Source organism: Diachasma alloeum, unplaced genomic scaffold (genome assembly GCF_001412515.2).
Source record: "Diachasma alloeum isolate Michigan unplaced genomic scaffold, Dall2.0 Dall_scaffold_00430, whole genome shotgun sequence".
Taxonomy (NCBI): domain Eukaryota; kingdom Metazoa; phylum Arthropoda; class Insecta; order Hymenoptera; family Braconidae; genus Diachasma; species Diachasma alloeum.
The window spans coordinates 5,000-27,441 of NW_021680569.1; the positions used below are offsets into that span (position 1 = coordinate 5,000).

The window sequence follows — 22,442 nt, forward strand, 5'->3', positions numbered from 1 at the left end:
TGCTTCACCTGTCGAATCAACGATTTGCCTGCTCTTTCTCCTCATTATTTTATTACTTTATTCTAAATTCCCTTAAGGCGGATGTACGTGGAAATAACGAGGTAGCTAGACTGCAATTTGTTCACCATCGTCATCATTAAACCCAAATTAAGGCGACAGCCGAGTTAACGGTGAGCCTCACTGCCACAGAGATTTAAATTGTTATTTATTTTTTTCTAGGCTCGTGGCATTCAGGTGAGTTTATTTAATGCCATGAGCATGTGGGGTTCTGCTGTCCACGGGGCATTCATACACCCCGAATTATCCTCAGAAAATATGTAGTCCGTGAAAAATGTTGAACCAATAAAGAAAAAAGTGAGGCAGTGTATCACAAGTTGACTTCAATCCCTTTTAAAATGAATTTATGACTCGATTGATCAATGATCCAAGACCCAACGGCATTTTTTGCAGCCACGTGCCACCCATAACATCATTTGTACACATTTGCTCAGACTCATTGAATTTCCGAGTGATTACTCTCATCACATCTGCAAGTGAAGCAAGCAGTGATCGCTGACGAGTTGAATGAAGGGAAAAATGAGTGACGATGAAAAATTAAAAGCCGTTGGGAAAATCAATTTGAAAAAGAAGAATGTTCTAAGTGGCACCTCGGGGTCCCAGTGTTCGGTGAGAGGATTGGTCAGTTCCATTGAAAACAGTGCCAAAGCAATTCAATCATTGGCCGTACGGTTTATCCCCACGCGGTGGGAGTCGTGCAGGCTATATAGAAGACCCCTCACGGAATAACATCTTCAGAGCTGAGAGTCAGTGTCACGGAAATCTACCTGCACTTAACAATGTGAGTACGAAAGTTGTTACTGAGGTTTACACATTATTTTTCCGGTTTATCACGTCTGCCACTGATTATATCAATTAAATTTTCACTGAATAAATTATTTAACATGAAGAAATTATGATTAATTTCACCAAAAAATTGTTCAATCAATTTATTTTTCTAATAATTTCGAAGAAAGTGCGGACTTTGTGGAGAGCATGGAGACATCAATGACGGAATAAGCAATCTCCCTTTAATTAATTTAAGAATTATTTTCCTCTTTTATTCGAGTTCACCCATTTTCTTTGAAAACTAAACTGGAATTTTTCCGGATAATCCTATCGTTAGGATCTTGGAGGGTTCAGGTAGTCTTTCTCTCTCGAAAAAAGTGTCTCCCTAAAACCTGCAAAACAGGTAGTCGGACTTTGCTCAAGTGTTAGTATACAGTTAGAAACTCGTTCGCGTATTTTTTTTTCTTCCATTGAGGAAGGTACCGTTTTTGAAAGTTCATACTACTCAACGACTTCCTCCCGCTTACCAAGAATAACCATCAAGTTCTTTTTATTTTTTCATTCGTAAAATAAACGACTGCAATGACGAAGAAAATCGGGTGGCAAAAAAAAAATCTAAAAAGCTGCAGTAGGTCGTGACCCCCTTTTTGAGTAACGGTAAGATTCGAGTTCAATGTACCCTCGATACGGAAGTGGGCTAACAAGACGATCAGTGATGGACTTACCGACATTGTGGCCTTAACCACAGTGACCCACTTTCATGGTCAAGGTTTTACGGCACGAGTGAACGAGCCCGTGTGCTTTAGGTGGGATTCAACCGATCGTATCGAGTCAGTCAATAAAATATCTCAGGAATTTTTCCTCAATACCCAACTGATCATGACCACTGAAAGGAGTTCTCTGACCTAAATTCTTCTATGACAAACAAAAAATTATATCCCCCCGATAGGAGTCTAAAAAATCTCGAAAGACCCACAGACAACTTTTTTTTTAGAAAGAGAGAGAGAGAAGGAAGAAAGGATAAAGTATCAACGGTTAGAAGTAGTTAGTGAATCAGGTCATTTTCACTCATCCCGACTTTTTTGTTTTCACGTACATGAGTAATCAACGTGACTGACGTCAACAGTGAGAGAGGATCAAAAGAAAGAGGAGAAAGTGGATGACGAAACTCATATCCATGAATTAATTTAACCCACTCTCTTGCAGAATGGAGTACAAAAAATTCGTAGCCCTGTGCCTAGTAGCACTTACACTCGGGGAGGCTGCAACCCTGCCTCAGCACCCGGTGTACAAGCCCGAGGAGCACTCACCCGAGTTGAGGGAGGAGAGGAAATTCGTGGAGAAGCCCAATGCCATTAAGAAAGCTGGGCTCGATGATATCGACGACGTTGGATCCAATTCGATTCAGGTACATTTTTTTTTAATTTTCGTTCAAATTTCCGATGCAGTTGATGAAAATTTTTATCCCATTCTAGTTCCAACGAAATTCCAAGGAATTTCGGCATTGAAAATTCAAAAGTTAATGGGGAAATCAATGAGAATTTGAATTTTCAGTTCAATGATTCATTTCATAAAAAATCCCATTTTTTTTTTCTAACAATGTACACGAAGAAAAAAAATTGCGTAAAAATTACTGAACAAGCAACACGACTAGTGAATTTTTCTGCATTGACTTGGGAAAATTTACTTAACGTGAGGGTAATTTGTGCCGAAACGGTAAAATTTATCCTGCGTTCCATCGAAAATTACCCCAGTGAACGTGAACGATTTCTCAAACTTGTGTATATTTTTTTTTGCAACTGAGAATGATTTTTTACCGCACGCGTTCGTTAACATTTCACTTCCATTCCCTATGTAATTTTTATCCAGCTTTTATCCCCGTGAAAGGACGAGTCATCAATTAGAAGCCGAAATTACCGAAGGATTTGATTTAGAGGGATCTAGGAGTGCACAAACATTTTTTAAAATTAATTAGAATTAATTTTCATTAATTCGATTAATTTTTCAAAAAATGCTATCATTATTATTTGACCCTTGAACCCTCAAAAACCCCCTAAACTGAATTTTCCGCCGACGAATATTCCGTCAGTTTCACCTTCATCTCATCAATTAGCTTCTACCCCTGAATTTCTCTCGTTGCAACGGACGATTAATTGTTCTAGGAGGGCGGAGCAACCGGTTTCTCATGGTCCAGCATGCTGGGCATGCTCATGCAGATGCTTCTAGGTCAAACTGGTGCCATAACTGGCCCTAGCAAGAATGACATCGACGACGGAGTCGCAGCTAGTCCCTGGTCTAATCTTTTGACCGTCGGCCTTCGCGTTATCACAGCTATTCTTGGGGGTGCACAACAGCCTGTCGACGGCGGACTCGACAAAGTCGACAACCAGAGCGGTACTATGCAAGTAAGAGAATCTCCTCTACACGAGGTTTTTCATTAGAACTTGTGAAAGCCTGTCTCCTGCTCATTAAAAATGGTAAAATATTGTGTTCAATGCACGAAAGATTGCAAGAAAAATGCGGCGGACTCGCACTGCGAAGGGGGAAATTAATCCCTCGCTCTACATTTTGTCGTTAATTTCACACAGGAATTCCTAAAAACAATTTTTCTTGTGATTTTCTCTCTCCGTGTAGTATTTAGAACTCCTTTTCTCACTTTTAGTTTTTTCATTTTGCTTTAATTTTATGTAAATAGTATTTTGCACAGTGACAAGACGAGACTACTTTCACACGATCGCTTCCTCCTATCAGAGACGATTCATTTTCAAAATGTATTTTTAATTTTTTTTATTATGATGACTGTCACGCTGACCCGTCGCAACTTTCCCCACACGACTCGCCTCATACCCTTGTAAATTATCTCCTCCAGCAAGCTAGAAAGATGTCTATCACTCAAAAATTAACCATCAATTGTTATAGAATGAAGATGAATTCGTAAAATGGGAAATTCGTATGGGTAGACTCGGAGTTGCGTCGGGTTGAGTGATGATAAATGACTTTTGTAAATATATTGAATGTGAAAGACTCCCCGGTGGTCGGTTGTTTAGGGAATATTGACTGCGGTGCTGGGGGCATTGCTAGGACAGGGGAGAAATCCCGAAGGTGTCGCGACAATGGCTAAACAGACATCTGAGGTTAGTGATCATCCAGTATCCCTCGCACTGCGCTTGCAGAACTGATTTTTCAACAATTTAAATGTTTCTGTAAAAAGTTGACTTTTTAGCCTATCAGTTCTAATGTTCATTGGTTGATGAAGCTGAAGCTGCACTGAGGAAAAAAATGATTCTCTAAGAGTAAAAAGAATATTGCCACAAATCCTCTTATGAATATTGAGGCAAAAAGAGGATCATTCTTGTTAGAAAAATGGATACACTGAGAAAAAAATTCTAATATCACATTTACTTGAGACAAGTAATTTTTCTTGAATCGCTTAAGGATATCCAACTACTTTGGAGCTGAACATTAAAGCTTTCATTTGAGTCCCATTTGACTCTAACTTTTCGGACATTTTACAATGATTTTATTATTTAAACTTTGCAGGTCTGAATTTGAATCTTGATGGTAAACGGTTAGAAAACATTGTAAAAATCTAAAGAAAAAATTTGAAAGTTTACATTTGGAGAAAGATTGATGAAATAATTAAAAAATTGTAATTTTCGAAAATTACCAGCATTTTCTATAAATAATTTATAAACAATCAATTTGCCACCATAAAAATGATTCATTAGAAATTGTAGCAAATTTATTCATATTTAGAATTTTACCAGAAACCGATGCCACGCATGAAAAAATAAGGTTTCCGAAAGTTTAATCAACTTTAATCATTTATCTATCAACACCGAATGTTCAAAAAATTACTTATTCCGTGCAAAATATAATTTGAATTTTGAATCCAAACTGTAAAGAATAGTTGGATATCCTTGAGAGCTCAAGGGTCAAACAATGTTACGAGCAAATGTCATTTTTTCAAGTGCAAAGAAATTTGCACATTGACTGAAAGTATCTGAACACCTTAGATTCACCTGACCTGAATCTCTCGCTAACTTCAGCTTCATCATTATTTGCTAGTGTGTAAGCCCTTCTAGTGAATGTTATTTTCAACTTTTATTTATCCCTGGAGCAGTTCATCAACATCGTCATGAACCTGTTGGACGCCCTGAAGACCTCATTCTCACATCGTTCGTTGAACGCAAGGTCTCTGGGGAGACGCGATTCTGTGTCTGAGGCTGCTGTTGCTTCCATCTCCATGCTCAAGGTAACGACTTAATTTTCATTTTATTTTCCATAGAATAAGTGGGAAAAACGATATGAGTTAATTAGTTTTCAGTTTTTGCCGATGTATATTGACCCCGGATTCCTACATGTCAATGAAAAAATCCATCACAAGTCACCAATTGCAAATAATGAATGAGAAAATTGAATTTTCAGGCATATATGCGAACGATGAAAGCCTACAGCAACTCTGGAAAGAGCGAGGATGAAGAGCAACGTGGATGCCCAGAGCGCATCATGTGCGAGGCCAGTGCCGACTGTGCTGCTGACAGCCCGAAACAATCACCAGTCTTCTGTCAATTAGGATCGTAAGTCCACAGAAACATTCCTAAATTACACTAGTAAAATATAAAAACGAGAAAGAGGAAAATAGATCTCATCAAATCGTTGATATTTCCTGACTAAACGGTACGATGCGGATGAATCAGGTCTCATTTTGAAGATTACAAAAATACCTTGCAAACGACAACAAAAATGTGAAATTTCACTTTGCCATTCCCAAGTTATCGAGGATTAAAGACAGATCTTTTCACCCCACTCAACCCTGACACAATTTTACTCCTTCAGATGTGAGTTTTTCTTGAATATCTCAGAATTGAAAGGAAATAGCGGAATTTACATAGGGACATTTTTTGTGGCTCTCATATCGCTCTACAAAAAAGGTCGAGATAAGAATCTCGCTATTTCCCTTCTATTCAAAGATATTCACCAAACACTGAACGTGAATTTCAATTAAAATGTCTAGTTTCCAAAATTCGTTGATTCCTTTGGACTACGTGCGCTCAATTAATCCACCTGCTTCCTAAATTTCAGATACCTAGCCAGCTGGTACCTCCAAGGACAAGATGGAGCCCACTTCGAGGCCCTGTATGACGCCGCACGTCGTGGACGTACTGGTGAAAACTGCAGAACGATTTTCGTGGATTGCAATGCAGTTTGAGCATCACCACAAGCCCATTCCTTCATTAGTTCACGAGAAAAATTTAAATGAATCCCATCCACGATGCAGAAAAACATTTATTCGAATTTAATCATTGGATAGAGGAAAATTGTGATTAGAATCATCGATCAACCGCTTAACGAAGTTCAAATTTATTCATCAAGATGAAAAATTCAATGATATCACATGGACGTAGACTGAGAATCTCTCGAGGCCTGGTTGAATTCAGTACAACTGTAATATCGAGTTCAACTGAGCCTCGACCAATCGATAAGCTATTCGATATTTATTTATATTTATTAATGTGAAACGATTGCGCGTGTGTGTGAGGCAGAATTAAAACGAGACCTTTTACAACTCCATTTAAACATCTGAAGCATTAATTCTGTCTCGTTGACACCGATTCGCATGGTATTACTTAATCTGTAGCTAGTGTTTTGTACGAACTCGAGAGGTAATTTTTATGGGAGGAAGACGAGCTTAGAGCTGATGGCTTCGACGTGGATCGGTGAAGAGAGAATTGTTACCCTCGAGTGTCACAAATACATGAAATCAGTGAATCAATCGATTCATCAATCACTTGATGACATTCTGGGGGTTTGTCGTGCCCTCCCACTAATTTATTTCATACGTTAGACATCTCAGGACGTTTTCGTTTCACCCACACTAAATTTAATAACTTCTGTATATATTTATGCCACAGTATCACAAATTTCTTTGTTAGGACACACGTGAATACTTTAGGAGTTAAGTTGTATGTTCGTGTAGTATGACTGTACCCATTTGTTTTAATAAATAATTGAATAAATAGTGTTGCTGATGGATATATGATTCTTTCATCCCAAGGACAAAACCCTCATTATCATAATTACTAGAGAAAGCTAGTTGAACTCTAGAGGTGATTTTCGTGGGAGGAAGACGAGCTTGGAGCTGATGGCTCGATGTGGCTCGGTGAAGAGAGAATTGGTACCCTTGAGGGTAAAAAATTCATGAATTTAGTGAATCGATCGATTTTCCAAAACCATAAAAACGAGAATTCCCCAACTTATTTGAATTTCCAATAAAAACCTCATTTTAATTTATTCAAAACTCACGAATATATTCAACTGAAATTTCCTGACTTCTATCAATTTTCATAGAATAATTGAATGGAAATTTACCATTTCCACTCATTTTTCCATGAAATTTTTAATTTTCAATGAAAAAATTCCCCGAAATTTCAGCTTAAAATTTCCAAACAGTACATGGACAAGACCCTAATTACTAAAATTACTCGCGGAAGCTAATTGAAATACGTAAGAAGGGTAATAACCCTCGAATTCCTGGTCCACGTGACAATCGTCCCCTCTTCCGCACATATTACGTACCACATATTTAGTAGAACACAAAGGACATGTACTCACTTTACTGGAGCAAGTGTCTGTGGAAATTCACGGCCCTTGACTCTCCAACAAGCCATGAATAACTGCCCCTGGGTGTGAAGAAACACTGAGACATTGTCTTTTTCAATGACGAAACTGGCAGTTTACTCCAGGTCGTCTCTCGGGAAAGTTCGTCCTCGTGTTTGGGAGAAATTACGAAATACTCGGACTTTCCGCGTTTCACTTTGTTAATTTTCCTGGTGGGTGAGTCCTTCAGGAAAAGTCAAGGCGTAACTTCAGGAAATACTGAGGTTGGTTGTATTCATATAATTTGTGGGCACTTACGACTGATTGGATGACGTTTTTGGGGGGGTCTAGATGACGTTCAAGGCGTTGCTGAACTGGGGAGGATTCGGAAATTTTGGAAAACCTCAGCAGACACCCATTGAGCGGTGGCATGGCTATGTGGGACGTGGGGGCCATGGGGGGCCCTGGGATCACAAGTCTCATGGTCATGGGTGAGTTGATCCATCACTGAGATTTATTTTTCAATTTTATTTGCAATATTTTAATTCATTAAATCGTCCGGTAATTCACTGATTATTTTGCTCTTCAAATTTATCTGCATTTCGTTTTATTATTTCCTCGTTATTTCATTCAGCTTTTCATTATCATTATATTTAGCTTTTTCCAATTAATTAAATCGCGAGGTAATTCATTGATTATTTCGTTCTCCAACTTTTATTTCCATTTCATTTTGTCATTTCATTATTAATTTATTTAACTTTTTAGTATTATTTTACGTAGATTTTTGCAATTAATGAATTCCGTAATTAATCACAAGTCCCGCGGTCAAGGGTGAGTTGATTCATCAAAAAAATTAATAGTTCAATTTTATTCGCAATTTTTCACTTCATTAAATTATTTCATTCACCTTTTCATTATTATTTTATTCAACTTGTTTCAATCAATTGACTCAGTAATTAATCACAAGTCTCACAGTCAAGGGGTGATTTGATCCATTAAATTGTCAAGTAAACCACGTTTTTTAATTCACCTTTCGATTATTATTTCTAATTTTGTCCAATTAATCAAATCACTAATTGATCAATCAATTACCTTCTCCAGGCATTACAAAAAAGGTGGCGGCAAAGGGGGAGGTAACGGTGCAGCGATAAGTGCCCTGACTCTTCTGGCGTTCCTGTTCCTTCTCAATGTCATGCAGGTAGACAATCAAGTCCGTCTATTGTCACTCGTCCGATCACTCACGCTCAAAAAACGGTCTAAACACTCGCGAAACACTTTCGAACATTAATTTCAACGGTTAATCACTTCATCACGAGTTTATGCACCCGATTCACTCGTCGTAACCGGGGACAACACGCGGGGGAACCGAACAGGTCCGAACTTGTGCCGGCGGACACGACAGGACACGATACCACGTCAAGATGGCGGCGCCTCACTGCGCTTCTGCGCATTTCTCCGCGCAGATTCTCGCGACAAAGGGGGATATCACTGTAAATTCGTGGATATTTTTCTCTGTGGACTGCCACACGTGCACTCACCACCGCGAATATGCATTTCATACCCGAAAAATTAATTCTGTTACTCATTCATCACGATTAATCACTGTTTTATGTGTTTGTACAATCGACACGACGCGAGAGAGCGAGTGGGGGGAACTGACTGGACTGCCCCGTGCGCCTGCGCGGGGCAGCTCGTCAAAATGGCGGAGGCCAGTGTGTACCGGCGGGATCGCGGGCTGATAAATGTGTTGAAACTTTTATTCCGGGGACTAAATCGTGAGAATAATCGCGGCATTGATCATTACTCATTGATTGACACTCGAGGATAATGATAATCAGAACAATTAAGGCATAAATCATGGTTAATTAATTGTTCGATGCCAATGACTATTTTGTTTGCATTGAAAATATCGAGAACAAAGGAAGAAAATCCTGCGCGGACACCGGTGCGCGTGAGTGTTTTTTATCAAGATGGCGGAGTCAGTGTTTTTTGGCGGGACGTGGGGGAGGGAATGTGCGGTTAATAAAAATAGACTGACACTCATTTCGGATGTATAGTAATTAAAATAATCGTGGCAGTGATCGTTATTAATTAATTGTTCGGTAATAGTGAGAATATTTGCGTTAATAACGTCATGAAAAAATATCGGGGGAGAATTGTGCGCAGACGCAGGTGCGCGTGAGGTGCTTTTGTCGAGATGTAGTCCTCCCCCCTCGATATTGGCGGGATGTCGTCCATTGTCTCGTGAAACCGCGGGAGATGAACATTGCAGTCGCGATTTTTTTCGTTTGTCGGTCACTCAGGCAACTCCGAAGCCCCCGAGAGTGATTTATACGTGAATGTGCACGGGACAATGACAAGAATGTTTAATAAGTACGTGGTGATATTGCAGCAATCTCTCAATGATAATAATATCACTACAACGACTACAGCGAGCACGATTTTCTTACGTGACGAAGGCAGTGAACTGACTGCCAGAGATCGAGGGGTAACGCTGAATTACGAGAGTTTGAAGAAAGCGAGGGATTCGGAGGACGAGGGTGATCAGCGTGATGACGAGTTCGAGAAGGGCGACACACTGGGTTTCGACCCTAATGATCCATATCCTTGAGAATAATCCTCATCCTGAGGTGTCCCTGATCCCCACGTAATTACCCAATCAAACTAATTATTTATTCATTTATTTATTTTGTGAGATGAGGAGAACAAGTGAGAGAACATTAATTTGAGAAGGGAGATTTTTTTTTCTATTGTTCTTGGGGGGAAAAAATAATTATGAACACTATCTCAACATCATCTCAAAGGAGATAAAAAAGTTTCTTCACGTTTTTATGTAAAAAATTATTTCACAGACATTTTATTTTTGTTTTTGTTTCAAACTTGAAGAATCTTCCCAAAATTCTCCTCACCTCATGACAAATTTATTCTCCCACTCAACAATTCCATTATTCTTTATTTTTACTCCTGCAATCATTCTACTGAATGCTCAGGCAACAAAGGAAAAAAAAATAAAAATAAAAAAAAATCTTGAATGGGATAAAAAATGTTTTTAGAAAATTTTTATTTTGTTTTTTTTTGTCTCAAAGATGACGAACCGATCAAAAATTCTCTTCACCTCTTGCCTTGTTTCTTTCAATTCCTCAGGGAATGAAGGAAAAAATAATGACAAAAAAAATACAAAAAAGGTCTTTAATGAAATAAAAAAATGTCTCCATATTATTATGTATTTAAAAAAAAAAATTTAAAAGGGTGAATGTGAGTATTTTTGTCCTTTTTTCGTAGCTCAGTAATTGGAGGCAGCAGAGCAGATTTGAAGAGTACGAGGACGGTCAGCGGTTGGATCCATATTCCTGATAATCCTGATCCCGTGGTGTCCCAGATCCCCACGTAATTACCCCATTAATTCACCAATTCATTCATTAATTTCACGCAATGGGGAGAACTAATGATATGATCAAGTCAACTTCAAAACACATAAACATTTTATTTTGTTTTTTTTTTCGTCTCTCGAATGTGATGTTCTAATCGAATCAAAATTCTCATCACCACACGACAAATTTATTCTCTCACCAATCATGTCTACTTTTCTTTGTTCTTGTTTCAGTATTCATTCTTTCTCTTCATTCTCATCAGTTGGTTTTAACAAACCGAGTCTTATTTACATAACATTAGAAACATTTAAATATTTTTCATCCGTTTTTCATAGTCTTAATTCATGAAAATAAACGGTAAACGTTCACGTACTGGTGGGAGGACAGTCTCTCGTGAACGTTTGAGTGAGCTCCGTCCATTTAACCATTTTCATTCATATTTTCAATTGATAATTATTCATTATTGCGGGGAGAGCTCACACGAACGAGTCAGAAAGACTCGGTCTCAGCGAGACTATTCTCGCCTTATTCTTTTAATTCCTGAGGGACTGAGGGCAACAAATGATAACAAAAAAATACAAAAAATATCAAATGGGATAAAAAAGTGGCTTCACGTATTTTCCATACAAAATAACGTTCAACAAGGGTTAGAGTCAGGGTTTTTCATCATTCTCGCGTTCACAATTTTACAGTATTCATTTCCTTTTAAGAATTATTTCATAACGAGGCGCATTCGACGGCCTGAGGCATTGGTATTCATATAATATATCGGTATATTCTTTAAAATTTTATATATAATAGTTTTTTTTTGAATCTTTCACTTTCTTGTCTAGACACCAAAATTCTAAAAAAAGGGTAAATCAATGGAACAGGCTCTCTTCAATTTATTACTTATCCACTATTGTGGAGCTAACTAGGACGTCTTCCGCGTCTCAACTGGGTTTTTACCATTCTTCAGACCCGACGTTTACACTCTTTTATTTTCATTTCCTTGGCTCGTTACAACGAACAGACGGGGGATAAGTCGCTCGCAGACGACAGGTACAATTTTAAAATGTTCAACAAGGTTGATACTTGGTGTATATCGTAGCATCGTGTTTGAGGAACCACAGGCAGGAGAGGAGACGTTTATTCCGTGGGAACATATCCCATCTGTCAACAGAATTTTCATCTTCATGTTGACACGACGGATTTGTCAGCTTGGGTTTCTGAAGGAGAATAATATGAGGAGCTAACTTTGCGGTTTGTGAGCATGATTTTCTGCAGAATAGAATTTTTTCCTCACTGTTATTCCCAGAAAATTGATAAAAATTGTTGAAATATCAACTAATTTGAAGTTTAGCTTCATTTTGTGCTAAATATTTTTCTTTTTATGGAAAGTTCAAGTAGTTTGATTAATTTTCGGCTTCTTATTGCTAAAAAATAAGGAATTTCATGGAATTTCAAGTGAAATTTGAAAATTACTAGTCAACTGTCCAAAAAGTTCTATTTTTTTCAAGCAGGACATGTAAAAAACTAAAACATAACGTTAGAGAATTTTTCTTCTATGAAATACGACGTTTAATTCGTGGGAAATAATACGAATATGATTACTACATCTCCTCATTCCATTTCCCTCACAGAATTCTCCTCTCATTATAATTTCAATGTGAACGGGGGAAAATACTCTTTAATTCTAAAAATGCGCAAATTCCTTCATGCAGTCACACACTCGAAAAATGTGTCTTTTAACCGTATGATTGAACACAATATAGTCTCGTGTAATAGAAAATACGTCTAAGAGGTAACGAGGGATGGACTAGGATTTTCCACGTTTGTTTTTCATCAATATCGAGGGAAAAATAATACAGAAATTTTCTTGAGCAGAGAGAGAGGTTTACGAGTAATCGTAGTAATGATTGAAGTACCGAGAGGATGTAGAGAACTCTTACCAGAATATTTCAGTTTATTTCACCATTAATTTGATTTTTCCTTCTATGATTCATCTCGGTGCACCCTATCGCGTTTCATCGCAATCTTGAACACCAACTGTTATTATTAATTCACTTTATAAATTCAATAATATCTTTCTTCCGAGAAACATTCCATTTGGACCTGCTAAAGGCTCGACGCAATACGCGTGATTAGATTAATCTTAATTTCGAAGTGATGGTCTTGGTTTTTCTTCACGATGAATAACAATTTTAGACCAGCTAGTTGAATGATGAATTAAAATCCACTCATTAATTAAAACAAGTGCAATCGATCTTTAGACCGGATATCCTCATTCTTTCCTCTTTATTTCTGTTTTTCATCCCCGAAAAAACGTCGAATAATCGATTGAATGTGTTCAGTGCTCTACAGTCAAACCGAGAAAAGAAGTCCTCCTTACAAAATCAGTCCAGTCCAGGCGAATTTCCAAGCAAAATGCATTGTCGATATCGATTTCCTCGTGACGTTGCCATTCATCGAGTTTAAATCGTTGCAATCAGACTCGTTGACCCAATTCACCAATCCAAACTTTTCATCCTTTAATTCATTTTTTCGTTCGCCACCCCCCACTGGCCAATGTGGGTCAAACTCGTTACACCGATGTTCACAATCTCCCCAACACGTGTCACACTTCTCCAGAATAAACAGGTCACCAAAAAAAAAGTCACAGTGTCACTGACAGCTACAGCAAACTCAAAAGTCCCCAGAGTTCAGATATTCAATTAAAAAACTATTGATTATGGTTGATGAGCCTCGTCAGTCTCCTCCTGGGACTATTCGTAGTCCTCAGACTATCCATAAAACCGAGAAAAGTAATCTCTTAAGAAATCAGTCCAGTCCAGACAAATTCTCAAGTAAACTGCATCGTCGATATCGATTCCAGTCTTGTTGGCTCAATTCCCCCATCCAAACTTTTCATCCTTTAATTCATTTTTTCGTTCGCCACCCCAATAGCCAATGTGGGTCAAATTCGTTACACCGATATTCACAATCTCCCCAGCACGTGTCACACTTCTCCCGAATAAACAGGTCACAAAAAAACATCACAGTGTCACTGACAGCTACAGCAAACTCAAAAATCCCCAGAGATCAGATATTCAATTAAAAAACTATTGATTATGGCTGATGAGCCTCGTCAGTCTCCTCCTGGGATATGATGCTCGATCTGTTAGAGCCAACATCTAGATCCATGGAGAATGGCTTGCCTGTACCAAGTAGTGCCTGCGTACCAGCCGCCTCCTCTATGCTCAAGCTGCACTCCAACGAGCTGTCACTGGAAGTAAAGAAAGAGACTTCTACCAATCATCAGAGTTATCGTGGTGTGCGCCTGAGGTGTCCCACCCGAATAAAAAACAACAGTATCGTACAAGTGTTGGTTTACCTGACGATGCTTGCACGATCACCAGAGTTGCTTGGAACATTACAATTCTCCCCATTACAATTGCGCTCGCCATTGCTGCTGCTGCAGGACGAAGTCCCAGTGACTGAGGGAGCCCCTGCATTTGATCCCGACGTTGGGTCCCTCGTGGAAGCTCTTCTGGACTCCTCGTGGCACTCACACCTGCACTCCTCAGGCTGCACGTAGCTGTAACCCTTGGCCTCGTCCTCTGCTCGTGGAATAGTTTGAATTCTCTTCGGTGCTTTTCGTCTTTCTGGGATCTCCTCGAAGTTTATCCAATTGCTGGGCCGGGGGGCAGCTCGTGGGGGCAGTGGAGGCGGTGGACTAGGTGTTTTTCCACTTCTCTTGGAATCAGGAGCCACTCGTCCAGCAAATTCACTGAACGTATTCGTCGCGTGTTTCCTCGGGCTTTTTAGCTTGAAACTGTCCTCACGTGGCAATGAAATCTTCATTCTATCCACTCGCTTCTCGTCGTGAGCTGTCTGCAGGACGAATTCGTCCAGGAGGGTCGGGTTTATTGGCGTCGTTGATCTTGGTCTCTCGATCGGTATCGTCTTCACTTCTTGGAGGCGTTGTTTCACTGGGAGCATTGGTACAGCAACACTTTTCTCCAGAGGGAGGGTCGTTGGCACGTAGGGCAGGTCCTCCTCGAAACTTTCTTCATTGAACAAACCTTTTCGCTCGTCTGGCAATTCCTCAACAGCTTTCGCAGCCTTGTTCCGGATGAAGTCGATCTCAGAGTCACGTTCGGATTCGGAACTGTTGTGGTCCAGGTCGGAAACGACGCTCGGGGTTTTCACGAGGGTTTCCTGGGGTTTTAGGACCTCTTCGGGGCGTGTGAGGTCCTCTTGCTTCTTCGCTTCTCTTGGGGGTTGGGCAGGTGGCGGGTGGTGGAGTCTCTCTGGCTTTTGGATTGCTGGAGGAGGTTCTTTGGCTTCTTTACTCTTTCTTTTTGGCTTTGGAATGTCTGGCTTTCGAGGCTCGATTGAGTCTCTCGAGGAGCTCGATGGGATTCTTTGATCGTCGGGGGCTTTAGATTCCTGGCTTGATGAAGGTCTCGAAGGGAGGTCGATGTGCTTCGCGGTTTGAATACTTGCTCTGGAATCTCTCGATGAGGTTTTCGATATTTCAGAATCTTTTGAGGCACTCTGGGGCAATGGGCTTTGCGAGTCTTCTCTCGGGACTGACGACTCGATCCTCGCTTCTGTTCGTATCCTCGTGACCGAGGCACGATGATGCTCAATTGATGCCTCGGTTATGATGCTACCGGTTCTGGGCTCATTGTCGTACTCGTCCAGGAGTTTTGTGGGGGTCTCCAAGGGGATTGAGACACTCTCGGAGGGCAGGGCCTCCTCGTAGTTCCTAGAGTCCGCGTGGAGGCTGATGAAGATCGAGTCCTCGTTTCTTCCTGGTCTGTCACCCTCGAAACGAAACTCCACGGGACCGATGCTGTCCAGGGACGTGTTGCCCGATGCTCCGTCGTGCTCTGGGGTCGCCAGGTCGTCTGTACTCTTCTTGCGCTCTCGTTTCTTGAACAGACTCAGTGTCGATGTGAACACATTCTTGTTTTTCGTGGAACCCTTGTCTATTGACACTCTTTCTCGGGACTTGGATCGACTTCGGAGGCTTTCGGTTGTGTCTCTTATTTTTGATGTTATACTGCGACGAGGTTTTGCACTCGGGGTGGGGGACTCGGGGCTCAGCACACTGCCGTCTGTTCTACTCTGTAAGGAAATTTATTTTTGGGGAATTATAGGCTTGGGGATTTTTATGAGAGGATTTCATTGGCGATTATTTGCGAATGGCTGAGCGAAATTTCACGATTTTTTGTTCATTTTCAAGGGATTTTTTGAAGCTTTGAAATGAGCTTTTATTTGTTTAAGGATGTCCAAGTTCTTTGGCTATTTTGATGATGCTGAATATTCATGATTCTTTTCAAATTTTTCTCACGCAGTATTAATCTCACGAATTATTTTATCAATCAATAATTTAGTTAGGAAGATTAACAATTATTCAATTCATCTTCAATCGGAAATTTAGATTATCAATTATTTTACTATTCTTAAATTTCGAAAAATTGGAATCTATCTTATTTTTTCGGAATTTTTAAGAATATTTGAAAATTTTTATTCCTCTTACTTTGAATAATGAAGCAAAACTACTCTTTCTTGATACTGATGATGGACTAGGTGTTCTCGAGCCCTCCAATTCCCTAACTTTCTGATGCCTCGGCAGTTTCGGACTACCGGATAAGCTCCCGATACTCGGAGTTGTCTGCACGACATCCTTGAAATTCTGGACTTTTTTTCGTTTGTCGTTGAGATCAAGGGTCGCAGGCTTCTGGATCTCCTGACCAGACCTTATTGATTGCTCATCAGGGTCCTTATGGGGCGGTGGCTTCCTTATTATTGGCACCTGGGAAATGTCAATTTACTCGTAGTAATTGAATTCTAGCTCAAGCGATGTGGAGAACTCGAGTATCAACAGGTGTAAAATTAATACTGGGAGTCTGGGGTAGTAACGGGAGGGTAAAATGGGGTGGCAATGACATGACGTGCCTGATTAATTATTCAGGGAAATAAAAAGTCATGAGCAGAACAGGCAAATGCAAAAATGTACAAACGAAGTCACGTATCAATGTTTTAGTCTTTTGTCCTGTTTTTTTTTCTTTTGGTTCTACAAACCTCGGGTTTTAATGTAGTCGAAAGGACCCGCCCTCACATCTACAAATGGAAGATACCAATGTGATTTACACAACCAGAGATAATTTAGATTAGTTTTAGTTTCGTTCTTTTTTTGTTCGGATCAACGTGAGCTCGTCACATGCCCCTGGACTAATTAATTTCGACTAAATATCAAGTAGCGAACTATTTGTATACTAATCACGACTCAACAATACCACATTCTACTGATTGTCACTGCACTGTTGCAAATTTTGACTGAAATTTCCGGTATATTTGTTGTGAGTTTTTAACAGCTGTAGTTTCACTGAAATTTCGAGGAATTTTGTCATTGAAAATTTACAATTTTATGGAAAATGTGAATTTTAGTTCTGATTCCAAAAAATCAATAGGATTCATATATTTTCTTTTCAATCATTCTGTTGAAATATTTTCTTTAAAAATTTCTCGGCTGGAATTTTCCAACTTTTTGGGCCATTTTTTAAATCAGAAGAGAAGACAAATAAAGTGGAATCAACGCAGAAAATCATGTGTGTTGTATGCAAATTCGCTAGGGTTTTCAAAGAATTTTTTTACTATTTCTAATCAACGGTCCCTGAAATTTCAGTATTTCAGTGTTTTCAACAGTGTGTGACGATAAAATCCAGGCCAAGATTGATTATTCCTACGCAATTTTATTTCTCATTATCAACTCTATTTTAATCCAGATATAAATGCATCAACTCAAATGCTCTTTCGTGAATTAATACCTCGATGTTGACCTTCTCCAGGACTTTCTTAGTTATCTCAACTTCACGTTTAAATATTTCCTTTCTCTCCTCTCGTCCACGTCTTCTTGGTTTGTCCAGTGGATCTGGCTTTAGATTCCCACCGACCATTGGCACCTTTATGGACTCGGGTATAAGTGCCTTTGTCGTGTCAGCCTCGCGTTTCAATAGAATCTTCTCCAGGTCATCGGTCTCTGGCTTGGAGGGCTCTATGAGATTGTCGGCCAGTGTTGGCTTGCTGCCACAAAACGACGTCTCCAGCAGACACTTGTGCGGACTCGGCGACCTTAGATCAACGGGGGGATTGTATCAGTCAGGGGGAAGGGGGCACAATCGTTATTTTGATCTATTGTTATTACCTGGAAGACGTGGCTGAGACAACTGAGAGTTTACCAGATACTCCTGACCCTTGGCTACCGACGGAAGACAATCTCGATGTTCTGCCACTTATGTTCAGGAGAATTATCTCGGAGCAATTGCTGTCTTTTCTCTCCCTGTCGTGCTTCAAACTACCACCGCACTCTGATTGCGTTCCATCCTCTTTTCTTCGTCGTGCGCGTTTTGCGTCTCTCTTTAAGTCTTGAGCGTGAATTGGGTCTTGGAGGTCTAGCTCCTCGGTGGAGGATCGCAGGTCTTGCACGTCCTCCTTGTAGCCGAGGGTTAGCTTACATCCCGTGGGAGGATCAGCCCCTGCACGATGTCAAAATCAAAATGCTCTTTTAATTACGTTTTGACAAGTTCATAACGAGTCGTTCTCGAGGGAATTGTGTGGGGGGAATTTGGAAAAATTAATGGGTAATAATTGAGGAAATAATTGGGAAATAATAAAAATAATGTTTTCATTAACAAAATTAAACAAATCAACTGAGAAAATCTCACAGATTTCTACAGAGAATATCTCAATGGAATAAATCGTACTGAAAAATCGAAGTCAATTGTTTGTTTCTATAGAATTTTTTCTTTTGCACATGTCTATGGAAAAAATCAGCCGAAAATTAGTAGAAATTCAAGAGAATTTTTAATTGAATTCGCTAAAATTTTCTCGTACGTTTTATTTTCAAAATGAATGTAGAAAAATATTTCAAAGAACAAATGGCTGAAGCACCGGGATATCCTGAACATCAAAAGCAAGAATAGTCCGATGAATAGTCTCACCCGCGAGTAATTCTCTCTCAGGCGACGATTCCCTCGAATTATTGCTGTCCTCATGATGCGAAGAACTGCTAGCCCGGCTGATGTCAATTCTCGGTGTGCTAGGTGTCTTGAGTGAACTCCCGGGTGTAACGGGGGTCGTCACCTCCACGATCCCCGGCATTCGAGCCGTTGATTCTCCCTGCATTACAATTCAAACAGTCATTTTTTCTCAATGCACAAATGTATCTCTCAACAGTCACTTTATCGATTTTGTTTTTTTTTTTTCTAGTATTTGTCTATCTATTTTTTTTTATGTTCTGAATAAATCCCCAATGTTGACAATTCGCATGTAGACGATGGGATTTCTGTTAGTTCTTTCAATTAATCCGTTTAAACATCTATTTTGCCACAACGTTGATAGGGGGAAGAGCGATGAGTCGAGTTTTTTTTGTGTTTTTGTTCGTCTCATAAACTCACGTTTTCCACCTCGTCGGAAAGATCCTCGAATGATGCTATCGGCGCTGGCCCGAGCTTCTTTTGATGACCGCTCGGCAATCCTGACGCCATTCTCCAATATTAACTCTGTTTACCTAAAAAATTGAGAATAAAATAACGTTCACTCGATTGCTATATTCGTTCTCGTCTGAAGCTCAACTGCTAATGACTCTTCACTGTTTTTCCAAGTGAATTAGATCGTTTAAAAGCCAGGGACATCTTCATTAGAGTCTCGAGACGCACTAAAAAGTTCATGGAAAACCCTAGTAAATTCTATAGAAATTCCTATTGGATTTCTATTTAAAAAAACGCATTTAAACTGCAGAATCAGCTGGAAAATTACGAATATTTCCAGCTTATCGTAGCTTGAAAAATTTTCTTTCCAAAATCTTCTATCTTAATTCTTAATAAAATATTCATCCGTGAATACAAGTAAAATAAATAAATCAACTAATAAATGAATAAAATAAAAAATTGAAAAAATAAAAATAAAAAATAATTAATAATGAATGAATACATAACGATCATGAATAATATGCATAAACCACTTGCCCAATTCAAGTGCGCATGAAACCAATAGAAATGCAATAGAATTTTCTCACGAATTCGCAACGTTTTTCTATGAAATTTTCCCATACCCGGAGTGCAAGCCAAACTGTGCAAAATATATTTTCCTTTTTACGCTAGCAGCATTTTCAACTAAATTTGATTGTGAGAAGACATTGAGAGTGTCGCGTGTAACAAACTGCCTGTAAAAGTCACTCTCCAGAGTAAAGCAAGCACAAAGAGCCTGGGGGCTTTCATCGTTCGCGGAATAATGCGAACCGCATGTGTCACTGTGTCAAAGACATTTCTTCATCCTCTTTCCTGCTGTCATTAAATTCAAGGGTTCTGGGGAGTCATTTCTCACCGTCAACTTCAATGAAACTTCAATTTTCACCGGGAAATGAATAATATCAATGAAACAAACTTTTTCCATAAGAATGGATCTAGATATTCCAACACGAGGGGACGTATAATCCCCTGAACGATAATTTAATTAATAAATGGGGAAATTGTTGGGCTAAAATGAGTTGAATGAATGAAATGAATGTAAATGCTCACGTGGTCTCCCTCAAATCCTCCAAACGTGTTGAATGCCAACCACCGATAAACGTAAAAACATCACGAACGCTTGTATTTTACCCGTGTGAGTTTACAAAGGCCTGCCCCGCTAATAAGCCTCACCCTATTCTTAGATACAAACTACTATACACACACGGCTATTTGTGTACACACAAGCTGTAGCACCAGTAACGGACTATCGGTTTAAACCCCCATTCGTCCGTGTAAACCCCACATGTACCTACATATTACCGCACCATACATTTGTCGAGGTGCATTGAACCCGTAATCCAGCAAATAAACCCCGAGTCTACGAATTGAATCCATAAATCACGCTGTACCTCATCCCTCAGCAAAAATAAAACTGAATGTGGAAGCAGAATTCCAGGAGCTGTGGGGAGACCGGGAGCATGAATCGATCGTAGCAAAAAAGAATGGTGAAAAAAAAATTATTGAATAGCCTTCGTAGTCGACCTGAATCCCGTCACAGTGACGTCGATCGTCATGGCCTGACCGAAGTGCAAACGAGGTCAGTCAACCACGACACATCGATCTCGTCACAGCGACTATTCCCCCAATTTTCGATTCATCTGCACTTCCACCCCCATTATAATCCCCTTAGCTTCCTGAATATCTCTGAATAACGTATAGTAATTGACATGACTCGTGCGAGCATTCCCCCTCCACCTTTCAGCTGCCCCATTCGTTAATACGCCTGAGGAAACGTGACTGCCAGGGGGGTTCACGCGACATCATCGTGGTGTTTGCGCTTGCTCACACGTCCCCGAGTGCCAAACAGGTGCAAGGAAAGTGTCAAATATCAGTATCGAAAAAAGAAATCGTGCAACAGATAGAGAGAGAGAGAGAGAGAGAGAGAGAGAGAGAATGATTGCTGAAGCGAGCAATTGTTGAAAATATGATGATTAATTGTTGGAGAGACTCACCCAGGCTTGCGTCCCTCCAGGGCGCGCACACACCAGCAAATCGATCGGCTATTCCATGTCTGCCTCCCGTGTGCCACCAACAGAAACGACTCACCCTCGTTAATTCTGTCAATCTCTGTGTAAAAAATCTAGCGAGGTTTCTCAGCTGAAATTTCCAGCTCGACAAACCTCTTGTGAGCAATTTCGGGCGTTTTGTGAGCGGGCTTCGAGTGCTGAGCAATCTTGGGGTGTTATTTCTTCGTTTCTTGGTCCTTTCGGGGATGGGATGCCAGCCCTCCACCTCAATTCAACCTCGCACATCACATCTTGAGTGGATTTTAGGGAAATCAGTCTAGTGTCGAGACTGTGACACTCTCACGACAGGACTGAAACGCGTCCGGCTTTCTCCGGCCCATTCGCACGTCCTAGGGGGGCTCGGAGCACGGTGGCGTTACTGGCCGAGTTTAATAAACACGTACCCCCCTGGTCGGGGGGATTGGTCGGCTTTATCGGGGGCTCCTGGCACGCTGGCCAAACGCGACTGGCGAGCACCCCCTCTGATCAACTGCTACAGTTGGTGGTGTTGAGTCGAGGGGTGGACGGTTGCGTTATGCGAACATAAGCCATGGATTCTCGAGGACTTCGAGGAGCTCGCCTCCTCCCCCCCACGGGGATGACGCATGCGTGGGAGTTTTGTTTTTCCGGGGGAATCGGTGGGGATGTGATGGGGTGCCAGTGATCGATTCAACGGGGGTTTTTACGGCTGAGGATTGGGGGTGGATGTTGCTGGTGTTGAGAAACACTGGGAGGGGAGGTGGAGGTTTCGGGGTGGTGAGTGGAATTCCACGTTTGGAGTTTGAATTTGGGGGAGGGTTTTTTTTTATTAAGGGTATTAATGTGCTATTCTATTAATGTTGGGTTCGATTGGGGCAGGGATTGGTAACTTTGAACTATTCAGGGGGAGATTGGGTGAATGGTCTGATTTGGATGAATTAGGATTCTTTTTGGGAACTGACTGAATTTCGTGAGAGCCAAAAAAATAGGGAAATTACACTGTTTTGCTTCCGAATGGAAGCCTTTTATGTGATACATTTTTCGATTCGCTAATTTTGTTCGTAAATAATGTAGAATGTCATGAAACGTGGAGAAATGATGTTTTTACGTCATGTCTG

The 22,442-nt window shown here is 40.3% G+C and overlaps 3 protein-coding genes across 4 annotated transcripts; 2 read left to right on the forward strand and 1 right to left on the reverse strand.

Annotated features, from left to right (window-relative positions):
- The first annotated feature begins 815 nt into the window (after nucleotides 1–815).
- Nucleotides 816–6,770, forward strand: LOC107042198. Its single transcript, XM_015263114.1, has 7 exons — nucleotides 816–838; nucleotides 2,032–2,233; nucleotides 2,988–3,230; nucleotides 3,873–3,959; nucleotides 4,949–5,080; nucleotides 5,254–5,405; nucleotides 5,911–6,770. The coding sequence occupies exons 2-7, from the start codon at nucleotides 2,033–2,035 to the stop codon at nucleotides 6,035–6,037; spliced, it is 942 nt and encodes a 313-aa protein (XP_015118600.1). The 5' UTR covers nucleotides 816–838; nucleotide 2,032; the 3' UTR covers nucleotides 6,038–6,770.
- Nucleotides 6,771–7,629: 859 nt separating this feature from the next.
- Nucleotides 7,630–10,348, forward strand: LOC107042201. The gene is made up of 4 exons (XM_015263118.2): nucleotides 7,630–7,709; nucleotides 7,777–7,916; nucleotides 8,527–8,623; nucleotides 9,818–10,348. Exons 2-4 carry the CDS (start codon nucleotides 7,777–7,779, stop codon nucleotides 10,034–10,036), a joined length of 456 nt encoding a protein of 151 aa, XP_015118604.1. The 5' UTR covers nucleotides 7,630–7,709; the 3' UTR covers nucleotides 10,037–10,348.
- A 541-nt stretch (nucleotides 10,349–10,889) lies between these two features.
- Nucleotides 10,890–21,854, reverse strand: LOC107042253 (microtubule-associated protein futsch). Of its 2 annotated transcripts, XM_015263242.1 has the most exons (8): nucleotides 21,292–21,854; nucleotides 19,226–19,338; nucleotides 18,770–18,947; nucleotides 17,974–18,304; nucleotides 17,597–17,900; nucleotides 16,306–16,581; nucleotides 14,149–15,890; nucleotides 10,890–14,040 (listed from the first exon to the last, which is right to left on the reverse strand). In XM_015263242.1, exons 2-8 carry the CDS (start codon nucleotides 19,313–19,315, stop codon nucleotides 13,884–13,886), a joined length of 3,078 nt encoding a protein of 1,025 aa, XP_015118728.1. In that variant the 5' UTR covers nucleotides 19,316–19,338; nucleotides 21,292–21,854; the 3' UTR covers nucleotides 10,890–13,883. The 2 variants fall into 2 exon arrangements, with proteins under 2 accessions (XP_015118728.1, XP_015118729.1); XM_015263243.1 differs by lacking the exon at nucleotides 21,292–21,854 and having other exon boundaries at nucleotides 19,226–19,456.
- Nucleotides 21,855–22,442: the final 588 nt, after the last annotated feature.

Coding starts and splice junctions, on each gene's coding strand:
- LOC107042198 (XM_015263114.1), top strand. CDS start 2,033: ATGGAGTACAAAAAATTCGTAGCCCTGTGCCTAGTAGCACTTACACTC. Junction 3,960..4,948: donor TGGCTAAACAGACATCTGAG/GTTAGTGATCAT, acceptor TCCCTGGAGCAG/TTCATCAACATCGTCATGAA. Junction 5,406..5,910: donor GTCTTCTGTCAATTAGGATC/GTAAGTCCACAG, acceptor CCTAAATTTCAG/ATACCTAGCCAGCTGGTACC.
- LOC107042201 (XM_015263118.2), top strand. CDS start 7,777: ATGACGTTCAAGGCGTTGCTGAACTGGGGAGGATTCGGAAATTTTGGA. Junction 7,917..8,526: donor CACAAGTCTCATGGTCATGG/GTGAGTTGATCC, acceptor TACCTTCTCCAG/GCATTACAAAAAAGGTGGCG. Junction 8,624..9,817: donor TCCTTCTCAATGTCATGCAG/GTAGACAATCAA, acceptor GTGATATTGCAG/CAATCTCTCAATGATAATAA.
- LOC107042253 (XM_015263242.1), bottom strand. CDS start 19,315: ATGGCGTCAGGATTGCCGAGCGGTCATCAAAAGAAGCTCGGGCCAGCG. Junction 18,948..19,225: donor TTTCCGACGAGGTGGAAAAC/GTGAGTTTATGA, acceptor ATTGTAATGCAG/GGAGAATCAACGGCTCGAAT. Junction 16,582..17,596: donor TGGAGAAGGTCAACATCGAG/GTATTAATTCAC, acceptor GACATTTCCCAG/GTGCCAATAATAAGGAAGCC.